The sequence below is a fragment of the Arachis hypogaea genome, chromosome 16, assembly GCF_003086295.3.
Source record: "Arachis hypogaea cultivar Tifrunner chromosome 16, arahy.Tifrunner.gnm2.J5K5, whole genome shotgun sequence".
Lineage (NCBI taxonomy): Eukaryota > Viridiplantae > Streptophyta > Magnoliopsida > Fabales > Fabaceae > Arachis > Arachis hypogaea.
In genome coordinates this window covers 148818230-148831893 of record NC_092051.1, presented here as the reverse complement: position 1 = coordinate 148831893, position 13664 = coordinate 148818230, and the positions used below count along the sequence as shown (strand labels likewise).

Sequence of the window (13664 nt, the reverse complement as noted above, 5' to 3'; positions counted from 1 at the left end):
CGATAATAAAATTAGATATTAAATATATATTTTTAAAAAGAGATTTATAGATAAGATTTGGATAAATTTTTACAAACATTAATAAACAAAAAGGCCTTGCTGTTATCAAAATTTGGTGATTTTATATCGAGTAATTTTAATTTTTTTAAATTTTGAATGACCAATGTTTTTGAAAATAAAAAAAATTAAAGATTAAATTTTATTCTAACTTTTTTTGTATATTTTAAATATTTAATTTATTTAAATATTATCATAAAAAATCGGATCAAATAAATAAGTTACTTGTTAAATACAAAAATATTTTTGTTATACATAAAAAGATATAATATTTATTTATCATTTTTATCACATTTTAAAATTATTTATCATTCGTATCTTTAAAAATTATTTTTGTCAGTGTGACATAAATTTTTAAATATTATTTTAACAATTTACCCTTCTAATAATAGATGGTGGATCGATCTATTATTATTATTATTATTATTATTATTATTATTATTATTATTATTATTATTAAAATTTAATTTTAACATATTAATAATATAAAATATTTACAATCTTTTAATTATATTTATTATTTTTATGAATATTCACGTTATTAATATAAAAAATATTTATTTTTTATGAATAATATTATGTGATTAAATATATATAAAATATTGCTTACATTGATAATGTATCAAAAAATTATTATTATTATTATTATTATTATTATTATTACAAATCAATAATGTTGGTCCCTTTTTTATTAAATAATTGAACAAGTATTACGTAATCTATATATATATATATATAACGAGGATATGAAAGTTTGATGCATACTTTTTTTTTTAAATACTCTTTATCATATATCATTCATAAAAAAATGTATTTTGTTATTTTAAAAAATCGATTAAAGGATCTCTTGGTTAGAAGATAATATATTTACTATCTTAATTAATCTCATGTTTACTATTATTACATGTATTTAATTTATAAAAAGATAAGTTAATATCTAAGTTTATATCTATTAATATACTAATATTGATAGAGAATAAATAATATATTATTTAATATTTAATATTTTCACGTTTAATTATATATGTTTTAACATGTTTGTATGTGTTATATATTTACCTTTACTATTTAAATTTTTTGAATTTGTCATTATTTATAATTATATATTTATTATATATAATTAAAATTATTTATTTATTTTAATAATAATTTAAAAAAACAAAATAAAAGATAATAGATTGAAAAAAATTGTAACTTCTTATAATACTCAAATTATTACTCCTAAATATTCTTCGAATAATATTGAAGCAAGGTACGACTATCATTTTTAGTTTATAGAAAATAATAAACGGCAGCTAAACATTTTTGTATGGAAAAATCAAAGATATTTTTATCTGAATTAATTAATGATTTGTAGCACTAAACTTCAATGAATCTACATGTGAAGGTGATGGGCGCGTGGCGTGTGGCGCGTGAGAGAGTGAACAAGCTGCGAGTGTTTCCATTGGGCCACATTTCCCATTTCCGTGGGTACCCTTCTCTTCTCTTTTCTTCTCTTCTCTTCTTCCAAAGTCTTATTCACTTTTATTCCCCTTTTTAATTTATTTATGAATTTATCTCTCTTACTTGGGTTTCCCATGCATGTGTCAAATTGACAATTGTTAATCTAAATTATTTATTTTATTATAAAAACGTTTAAAATAACATAAAATTGAATTATTATAATACTAACTTTAATTTGTTATTTAATTTTTAGTTTTACTAACAAGTATATTTTAAGTTTATTAAAAAATGTATTTAAGAATATAACACTCCAAAATCTGATTTTTGGAAAAGTAAACAAACTGTAAACCAAACATATTATAAAGAATACTCTTTAAAATAGTATATAATTAGATAATGTGTATAAAAATGTAAATCAAATATAAAGTTTTAATCTTTTAATTGAATATATTAAAAATAAAATTTTATCCTTTTAATCAATATTCTTAGGATAGTGTTTAACTAAATCTCTTTTTTTTATGCAATGACATCATTGTAATTTTACTTTATATGGAATCAAATGCAATGGAAGTATGCAATTCAAAACGTAAATTAAAAAAAAAAAAGGTAGAAAGAAAGAGGAGTAACGTAATTCATTTTTTTTCATTTTATATATTTTCAAATGACGCTGGGTTTTTTTTTTTTCATTTAGTTTTTTAATATCCATAGAGTAAATATAATATTAATACCATTTTTTTAGTGCATCTGTGCATGAATAAATTGATATTTTATAATTCAAACAATTTTTTTTCTTTAAAAAAGGGGCTTTTCACTTACACGATGCGCAAATCAAGTTGCTCGTAATTAAAATAATAATATTAATATTATGAAAAATATTAGATAAATAATGACTATCTTGAACAACATAAATAATCACTAATAAAATAAAAATACACTACATTTTTAAATTAATTATCTAAATCTTAATATTAAAATAATTTATATATCTATTATTCACATTATTTAATATTTTCATTGTCTATCTATATTTTTCTTAATATTATTCAAGAGAATGCTACATATTAACAGGATCTAACAATAATAATATTAACATTCAAGACAATGCTACGTATCAAGGATCAACATAACATAATCTTCATTTCTAGACAGAAAATATACGAGTTCAACTAAAAAGATAATTCTTAATTAAGAAGATTTCTTAATCACACCAATCTAGCTGTAAAAGTAGTAAGAAGATCTTAAATGTTAGAAACAAATAGATTATGAGAATGTTTTATATAAATAATAGATTTAATTTAAATACAATGACAATAATGTATGAAAATTTTATAAATATTTTTATTTAATTATATCTAGCAGAATAATTATTATAATTAATATATTTTCATTACTTAAGTAATCACCTAATAGTCTTTTTTTTTATGACTTTTTTTTTTGATGACTCACCTAATAGTCTAATACCTTAAATTAATTAACTGATATTTTTAAATAATATTACACTATTCTATAATACCACGTAAACACATCTTATCATATATATATATATTCATATCTAATTCATTTTATTCCCATAAATAATCTATTTAGAGACCGAATATGTTTAGAAATGCTGAAAAATTAAATTTATTTTAGTAATATTTACTTGTATGATTATTTTTTAAAATAATTAATTATGTGACAATCCATTATATGTTTGGATATTTAACTAAAAAGTAATTTTCAAATAATTTATCGTATTAAAAATATATGAAGAGAGGTGATGTAATTACAAAAGTGAGTATAAAATAATTATTTCAAAACGTGATATTGAAAGTTAAGTTAAAAAAAGTTTTATAATTTAAAATATTATTTTTACTTATAAATTATTTTTTAGACTAAAATAATTAATTTAAATTATGATCAATTTTTACATAAATATGTTTCTTTTCAAGGTAAAATCTTTTTTAATTGACCAATGAATTATAATTTAAATGATATAGTCTTCCCATATTCAATTAAGAGGTTGCGGTTTTGAGTCTTCTATTTTTTATTAAAAAAAAAAAAAGTCTTTTTTAATTTTTCTGATAGGTTCCGAAATATGCTCTACGTCGCTCCTCCCATAGCCTCACATTATATTGATATATTCCTACCTAATATAGGCATTAATAATCATTCACATAAGTCATAACAATCTAATAATGAACATTATATATTATATAATATATATAATAATAATGCAATAATTTAATATAAACCGAAATTATCTTCCTACCCTCTTAAGCCTTTATAAAGTCCACCTTCACTGCACCCTTTCTCCAACCCTTTGATCTTCTTCTTCTTCTTCTTTGTCTTCACAACCATGGCTTCATCCTACACCATCCTCCTCTTCTTCTTCACTCTCTTCACTCTTTCATATGCATCAGACATGTCCATAATCTCGTACGACAAAACCCACTCCAACACATGGAGAACCGATGAGGAAGTCATGGCTATGTACGAGGAATGGCTTGTGAAGCATGGAAAGAAATCAAGTAACGGTCTCTTAAGTGGCGAGAGCAAGAATCGGTTCGAGATCTTTAAGGATAACCTCCGGTTCATTGATGAACAGAACAGTTTACCGAACCGGACTTTCCAGCTCGGTCTGAACCGGTTCGCCGATCTGACCAACGAGGAGTACAGGGCTAAGTATTTGGGTACCAGGATGGATCCTAACCGTCGGATGATGAAGGCTAAGACCAGGAGCAACCGATACGCGCCACGTGTCGGGGACAAGTTGCCGGAGAGTGTTGATTGGAGGAAGGAAGGTGCTGTTGTTGCAGTCAAAGACCAAGGAGGATGTGGTAAGTGTAAAAAAAGAAAAGGAAAAATTATTTTCCTTTTTTTCATAAATTTTATAAATTAATTTTCTGTCTCTCTTATTTATTAATGTATTTTTCTTTTAATTTGAATTTTGTTTTAGCTGCTATGGATGCGATTGTTTTATTGGTTGGTTGTGACTTGACTGGTGACTTGTGACCACCCACATGATCTAATAATATCTGAAAACTTTATCTGAAAATATCTGCAGAGTATTATTACTATTATTATTATTAGTTTTTTTGGAAAAATAATATAAAATAAAAAATTACTTTTGAAGCGACTTAGTATGATTTATCAAGTGTTGGAGGTTCTGGATCTTGATAGGAAGAGATTGAAATTAGTACAGTAAGATAAATTAAAATAATGAGAAAATGGAAGCAGATTTGAAGTATTGGTCAGTGTATCTAATGATTTAGTATATGTCATGAGAAACTGGATATTTTTGGGTGCATTATGTCATGACTTCCATGCTTCAGGAATTAGGATGGCGTTTATTTACTCACTGACCCATATTGCGTTTTTATTTTTTACTTTTTATAGTTTTATTTTCAGGATTTTGAGATTTTGTGAGAAAAAAAATGGTAAAAAGTAAAAGCAATCACCGTTAAGTTACTTGTTTGTTTGATTTTAAATCATTCATAATTTGGGGAATGTTAAGAGAAAAATATTTATAATTTATCATTTAATTTTTTTATTTTATAAAAAAGCCATTTTTATTGAATAAGATTCTTCAGGACCCTTTGCATTTGGTAGCAAAGATTAATACATACTTATATCCTTTACTAAATGAAGCAGTAATAAGAATTTTGAAGATGTAATTGTCGGTTGAATACTCATTTAGTCTTGAGATTAATAATTTGTTACATGTTATTAATGTTATTAATCTAAATGTAAATATGAATTTTATGATGTAGGGAGTTGTTGGGCATTCTCAACAATTGCTGCAGTGGAAGGAATAAACAAGATCGTAACAGGGGATCTGATTTCATTATCAGAGCAAGAGCTTGTGGACTGTGATACATCATACAACGAAGGGTGTAGTGGTGGACTCATGGACTATGCCTTTGAGTTCATCATCAACAATGGTGGCATTGACTCTGAAGCCGATTACCCTTACACTGGCTTTGATGGCACATGTGACCAAAACAGGGTTAGTTTTTCTGCACTTTTCTTGTATTATTGACACCTGCATAAAAATGTACTTGTTATTAATCAATCAAATATGTGTCCCTTTGTGCACAGAAAAATGCTAAGGTTGTGAACATTGATGACTATGAAGATGTTCCTGCCTATGATGAATTGGCATTGAAAAAGGCCGTTGCGAATCAGCCAGTGGCAGTTGCCATTGAAGGAGGTGGCAGGGAATTCCAGTTATATGTATCTGTAAGTTTGCAACCCTTTAGATGCATGAATTATGATTTCAATTCCGCTTGTTATCAACAGCATTTCTATCAACAGCATTTTTGCCAATTTCGGCCAACTCTTATTTATAACTGTGTTTAGTGGAAGTGTCTTTGTGGATGTGTCTAATAAAAATATCTTTTTGGAAAAGTCTAGGGGCCAGCAACTTTGTTAAATTTTGGCCAGCATGTAACCAGCAAAGAAAAGTGAGCCATTGGATGAAATCTCACACTAATCTCACACCATCAAAATCATCATTGATGGCTATTTGATGGTTACAAATTACAAAAGTTGCTGGTCCCCTAGCATTATTCTATTTTTTTATGGCTGTGTTTAATAGAAGCGTCTTCATAGATATATTTTCTGAATATGTCTTTTTATATATGTGTTTTTGTTGGCAATAAGTTTGCAGATAATATGTTGGTACCCTATACTTTTTCTTATGATTTTGGATGAATGTTTACGGTGATTGTTGTTGGGTGTGGTAGGGTGTATTCACAGGAAGATGTGGAACAGCATTGGACCATGGAGTTGCTGCTGTAGGGTATGGGACAGAAGGTGGGCATGAGTATTGGATTGTGAGGAACTCATGGGGAGCTAGCTGGGGAGAGGACGGTTACATCCGAATGGAGCGGAATCTTGGTAACAGCAGAGCAGGCAAGTGTGGAATCGCCATCGAGCCTTCTTACCCTATTAAGAATGGCCCCAATCCTCCTAACCCCGGACCATCTCCGCCGTCGCCTGTGAAGCCGCCGTCCGTGTGTGATAACTACTTCAGCTGCCAATCTGGAAACACATGCTGCTGCCTTTTCCAGTTTGGAAATGCGTGCTTTGATTGGGGATGCTGCCCTCTTGAAGGTGCTACCTGCTGTGATGATCACTACAGCTGCTGCCCTGCCGACTACCCCGTTTGTGACACTTTCAGAGGTCTTTGCCTCAAGGTATGGACCTATATCTTCACAATTTATTTCTTGCTTTCAATCACTTCATGAATTTCAATTCCTATTTATTTTATCTATTTTGTTTGGGTAACTTTAAAACATAAATCAAACATTAAGAACTTTTAGAGATATAACTATTCTTGTTGTTTCTTCCTATTACCTTAAACTTTTGGGATAAGTGATTTCATGACAAAACTGATTACAAAATTCATCCGAGTACTAGGGATAATAAACATCTTCCCAAAAAGTTCTAATACCATGTCTTGGTACAACTTATCCCAAAAATTTCAACTGATAGGAAAATGTAATACTAATGGTTATATCTCTAATACTTCCTAAACCTCCATTGTACACATTGTACAAATATTTCATTGGCTCCTCATACTTTCCCTTTCAAAAAATATACTTTATCTTAGATTTTTCATTTATCATCATGTCATTCTATAAGATAGGGTGTCAATGATGTCACTACTAACTTGGGGATAGATGAGCGTCACATTTTCTAGATCAAGGGCTATTGTATGTGAAAGTGTTTAACTTCAAAAAGCTAGTGTAATTAACCTTTTAATTTAGGATTTACTAGTGATATATGTTGTGGATTAAACTTGATTCTTGATTGTTTTGGGATGTCCCTTTTGTATAACTACTCTTTAATTAGGTGGAAACACAGGGTGTGGTTAACTTTATGTAAAGTTGATAGTTGAGAGCCGTTAGATGACAGTTTAATCAAACCTGTCAAATTATTTAACTGACTCTCAACTATCAATTTCACATAACGTTAGTTACTCCTCTGTTTTCATCCTTAATTTATGATAGAAAACCGTACTCATTGATGTTCTTGTGATTGCTTGCAGAACAAGAACAACCCATTCGGAGTGAAGGCGTTGAAGAGAACTGCAGCTAAACCTCACTGGGCCTTCAATGGTGTGAGCAGTGCTTAAAGCAGTTAAAGTTGAAGAATGTGTTTACGTGCTGAAGAAGCTAGTGATGAAAACAAACAACAATGGAGGAAGAAGGAAAAGGACTATAACACCAACTATATATGATACTAATCTTCCTTTTAGTTTCATCAAACTGCACGTAACACATGGGTCTTCATCTTCACCATAGTGATGCAAAGATGATAGAATTATGCTTCTTTATCAAATTTCAGTCACAGGCATTGACTGTGTACATAGGCATTTAAATATCTATGTTGGGTGTAGTAGTAACTACTATTTGGATTCATATTTCAGAAACAAGGGAACGTTATTTGGTTATGTTGTGATGTAGTATTTGTATTCTCAAAGTTTCAATCAAACAAAGGACTACTTGATTATTGGACTTTCCAACTTTGCAATTTGTTAGATTATATAGCGATAATTGGGAAATTTCTTTTTATTTGCATGTGATTAGTAATTCTGAGAGTGATTCTTTTGGTTTTAAGATCTATATGTGGTTTCATTTTGTGATTTTGATCACATCATCTAAAGATTTAACACAAGGTATTTGGTATGGAAAATATTTTCTTATTCTTGAAAACAGGCAATGCAAAACATTATGGAAAATTTATTTACATGGTTGGCTAATTAGCAAGAAGCGTTTAAGGATGACCCTTTTTTTGAGATATTTAAACCAAACTGCTTTAAAAAACTGATGCTTTTTTTGCATGGAAAAAGAAATGAGATCTACTTAAATTCTTAAAAGGCTACATGCTCTTGATACATTTTCATTGGCCCAACCCTAACGGTTCCCTTATCGATTTTTTAGTTGGAGTAATAAATTATGTGTCTCTTAGTACTGAGACAGAGACTGAGAGACTGAGACTTAGTATCGTGTTTGTTAGTTCAGAGGCTGGTACTGAAATTTCTGTCTCTGTCTCTAAAATTTCAGTATTTCAGTACCTCTAAAAAGTAGGGACACAGGAAACTGAAATTTTTAGAGATGGAGACTGAAACTTTAATAATATTTTATACCTAAAATACTTTCATTTCAATTAATTAATTCCAATTTTACCTTTTATGCAAATTAAATTAGAGTTTTATTCTTATTTCAATTCCTGTCTCCCATTTTGCACCAAACAGAATATTGAAATTTATTTCAATCCCTGTCTCTTAGTCTCTGCTCTCAGTCTCAGTATTTCTATCTCTGTCTCTCCACCAAACGCTACTAGGGTGCATCTGTTTATAGATATAGGATATTGAGATGCGGATATAGTGTCACAAAATCGTATATAGAGACAAAGAAAACATAGATAGATACTTAATTAATGTATTTTGTGTCCATCCTAACAATAAGGACACGGAGACACTAATAAGGGACACAATTTATTTTTTATTTTTTTATTATTCTTGTTAATTTTTTATAATTATATTTTTTATTATTATATTTTTCATTTCAAATTTTTTGAATGAAAAAAAAATAAAAATAAATTTAAATTTTCATAATTTGTTCTAATTTATCACCAAATAAGATATAAGAATACAAAATTTTGTATCTCTGTCTTTAATACCTTATTCTCAATGTCTTATCTTATCCTACACAGTCATAATACACCGAAATCGAATTCAAATCTTAGAGAATGTTAAGTGGTGAATAAAATTTTGAAATGTTGTATATATGAGTGTGTAGTAAATCACTTGTTAAGTTCTTCTCAACCCTAAAGCTAATACAACTTTACGAATTTACCTTCGTCGCTTTTTTTTACTCCTTATATTTTTATTCTTTCTTAACCTTTATTTCTAAGTGGGTTAATATGTTTGCTAAAAAAGGTGAATATTCACAACATGATTCTTTTGTAATCGGTCTAAATGTGTCGATCATGATCTAAATTGCAAGGGATAAGTAGTTGTAATGGGGAAATGGATCCTCTCAATTGTTAAAAAAAATTGAGAATGTAAAGTGTGATTTCTAACTTTTCATTGTTCTTTTTTTCATATTTATTTTTTGTTCCACTTATAAAATTAATGGTGAGAAATTACACTTTACTCCCTCAATTGTTAAAAAAAATTGAGAAGATCCATTCCCAATGAATCGTATTAGATAGTAATAGTAGTATTTAAAACCGGGTTCAAAATTTAGTTTAAATTTAAAATATATTTTGTCAGATCTAAATTTATTATTTTTTATTTGGTATAATTTTAGGTTTGAATTTGAATAATCAAAAAATACTGTAATTTTAAGTATGAATTCGAATATTTAAATCGATCTGAAATCATGTTTTATATTTAAAATATATATTTTATGATAAGGCTTATAATAAAATATTATATTTTTATATTATATGATATTGTTTTGGATTTAAAATAATTTATTTTTGTATAATGTTATATAACATTTCTTAAATTCAATATTTAAAAATAAAAGCTTATTAATTTGTTATATAAAATTTATAAAATCATATACACTAATTATATATCATATTTATCCATTTTAATTAATCTGATATATTTTAAATTAATTTAAAATTGAATTTATATTTTAAAAATAGACCTAATAAAATATTAATATCGATTTCAATTCTAATTAATCCACGACTATTTCTAATTAAATTATTAATAACCCTACTATTATACATGTAGGGGTGGCAAGAAGAGAAGTTCGCCCGTCCTATCAAGTGAGGCGGTTCTAAAATCCCACTCCGTCCCATCTAATTGTGGGCTGGTGGGCTAAATTCGGCAAATCTATCTTCTTTTTTTTATTATTAACTATTAAATAATATATATAATTTTACAATCATTTTAATAAATTTATAATTTTTGAAAATATAAAAAATTATAATTTTTATATTCACAAACATTAAGATCTTTGTAATTATAAATATCTAATAAACATAATTATAAACCAAGTTTTCATCCAAAACATAATTATAAATATTGTTTTCAAAGCAAAATAAACATAATCCAAAACATTCAATTTTCATCTTCATTCTCTTGTAAGTTGGGTTGAGGGAAGTTAGATTTTGGCAAAAAAATTACAAAAATACCCCTTACCAAGAAACACTAAACCCGACGGGAAAGCCCACCCCGCCTCGCCAAAACCCGCAGTTTAAGCGGTGCGAGTTAGGCGGGCTTTTGCTATTTGGCGGTTTCAATTTTCTAGTCCGGCCTGCATTTTTTGGAGGGTTACGTGGGCCGGCCCAACGGCCCGTTTGCCACCCCTATACACATGCACGTCGCATCGAATGGTCATTAGATAGATATATTTTGAATAAATGGTTAAATTAGTTCTCGAAAAATTACTCATTTTTAAATTAGTCATTTTAGTTTTTTCGTCACTAATGGCGTCAAAATTTGTCGATGCGATACCTTAAGTGACATTACAACACATATTTAATGGTCCTAATTGGCTGCCAACATGATAAGTTTACGAAATTAGATTAAATCAACTCCTAAATTGAGAAATTCCAATGCCTCAAATTCTTCTCTCAGTTAGATTTTGATTTAATTTAATTTTATAAATTGTTTATATTAATAGTCAATTAAATTTTTATATGTATTTTATAGTATCATTTAACATATCACATTAAAAAATTTTAATACCATTAATAAAAAAAATACCAGAAAAAATAATATGATTAATTTAAAATACTTAAAAGATAAATTTAATTAAAAAAAATTTAAAAACTAATTTAATCATTTATCCGAGATATTTTCTTTTGATTCAATGCTTTGAATTTTGGCCGAATAAGACCAGTCATATCTCTTGTACTATATGTGGCCTAAAAGAGATAATGTGACTAATGATGGGCAAAAACATAAAAATAAAAATATCAAATCAATTGCTCTTTGTCCCATTTTAACCATTGATTTTATTATAAGATTTATTCATGGAGAAGTCTTTGTCAATGGAATAAGGCCACCTATGTCACAAAATTCATAACCTAAGTATGAATTTTCTATTTATCTTCGGGTATACCAACTAAGTATGTCCAATGTCCTCCTCATCGTGTTTCACGATTAGTCATCACTATAATAACGTTAGCGACTCACTAAAACTAAAAGCCACAATATAAAAATTTTCTATTTTTAATCTTGCTCTAAAAATTAATAATACAAAATACACCTCATTTCTTACAACAAATATCTAGCAAATGTTGTCATCTACAATGGAGTTACTGACTTAGAGCTAAGTTAAAATTTTTTATAGTATGAGTAATAAGGATATAGTCATATAATACATGAATTATATTACTAAAAATTTAAAAAAATAATTTTTAAAAAATTTTAAATTGAACATGTTATTTTGAACAAATTTTATTTTCTAAAAATTTTTACAAGTATTTTTTTATCATATTAGTCATTCTGTTACTTTTAAAAATAATTAATTTATCTAATAATAATATATTTTGTGACTTAATTATTATATAATAAAATTTATTATCTATTTATTTAACTCATATTTAAAATTTGATTGAAAGTTTAAAGAGACCAATTTATCCGTTGTGAATAATTTTTAAAAAATGGCTAAAAAATTTTGATATGAAAGCAAAATGAGTGATATACTTTAACATGGTAATTTTTGGTATTTTTTAAAATTATGGGAGTACACAAATCGGAGGGTCTCTCCGATTTGTGTTTAAAAAGTTGAAAAAAATCAGAGTACAGTTCGATTTGTGTTAAAAAATTGAAAAAACTCAGAGTACACAACTCGGACTATGCGAGTTCTTTGGTCATGAAATTTTGCTTCACAAATCGCATGGTCCGATTTGCAGCTGATGGAATTTGAAATCTGAAACGTAGAATTTGGACCCTCCGTTTTTCTTGTTCTGGGTAATTTTTTTTTACGCTTTGAGGGACACAACTCGCAAGGTCCGAGTTTTGCTTCCTCTGATCCCACGACGAGGTGAAACACCCCTCCTCCCCATACTCGAGTCCAACACTTCCTTTGCTTCCATATTCAAATTAAAAAGAGTAAAACCACTCCCCGGTCCCTAACTATTTACAAAATTGACCTGGCGCCCCCTCACCATTGAAAATTAACAACGCGGTACTTAACCATTCTCTCCGTGTGACCATTGAAAATTAACAACGCGGTCCTTAACCATTCTCTCCGTGTGACCAAAAGGACCCTCTTACCGGTACTTTCGGTTACTTTTTACCCGAAAACCGGCAAGAGGGTCCTTCCGGTCACACTAGAGAATGAATAAGGACTATGTTATTATTTTTTAATGGTCAGAGGACACCAGGTCCTTTTCTAGATAGTTAGGGACTAAATATTTTAATAGTAGGGTTACACGTAGAGACTAAATATTCTTTTTAGATTTTTAGAAGTGATATTTGTTTCATTCAAATGTTCGTAATATGACAAATTAATTTTAATTTAATTTTACGTATTTTAATTTTGTTTATTTAGTTACTAATTGGAATTTTATGTGAGAAGATTTAGAATTTTCTTTATTTAAACTAAAGTTGAGTGAGTTTCTTCGATTTAATTTTTAAACCAGTGAACAAATTAGATTGAGGTATTTCTTTCTTGTTGCATCAAGAAATTGAATAAAAAATCAACTGATTCTCTTTGTATTCAATTTCTTGATGCAACAAGAAAGAAATACCTCAATATAATTTGTTCATTGGTTTAAAAATTAAATCGAAGAAACTTACTCAACTTTAGGTTAAATAAAGAAAACTCTAAATTCTCTGACATAAAATTTAAATTAGTAATTAAATAAACAAAATTAAAATACGTAAAATTAAATTAAATTAATTCGTCATATCACGAACATTTGGATAAAATAAATATCACTTCTAAAAATCTAAAAAGAATATTTAGTCTCTACGTGTAACCCTACTATTAAAATTATGGTTGATGAATTTAATTCCACTAATAAAAAAAGTAGTTTAGTTTTTTTAGAAAAAGGTGTATAAAATAATACTCTTGAACTAACTTTTTTAATACTCTTAAAACCCTAAATCCAAGACATAATAATGCTTAATCAACCCAAATAATTATCACTTTTGTGTTAAGTTTCGTTGTTAATGATTTCGTACTATCTATTAAATTTAA

At 27.8% G+C, this 13664-nt stretch overlaps 1 protein-coding gene across 4 annotated transcripts; it reads left to right on the top strand.

The window, feature by feature from the left end:
- Positions 1-3545: 3545 nt before the first annotated feature.
- On the top strand, positions 3546-8001 carry LOC112697799 (cysteine proteinase mucunain-like). Of its 4 annotated transcripts, none has more exons than XM_025751127.3 (5): positions 3546-4319; positions 5253-5488; positions 5581-5721; positions 6228-6680; positions 7535-8001. In XM_025751127.3, exons 1-5 carry the CDS (start codon positions 3839-3841, stop codon positions 7619-7621), a joined length of 1398 nt encoding a protein of 465 aa, XP_025606912.1. In that variant the 5' UTR covers positions 3546-3838; the 3' UTR covers positions 7622-8001. The 4 variants fall into 4 exon arrangements, 1 of the variants encoding a protein (XP_025606912.1); XR_011873559.1 differs by having other exon boundaries at positions 3579-4319; positions 5581-5846; positions 6046-6680; XR_011873561.1 differs by having other exon boundaries at positions 3579-4319; positions 5581-5928; positions 6152-6680.
- Positions 8002-13664: the final 5663 nt, after the last annotated feature.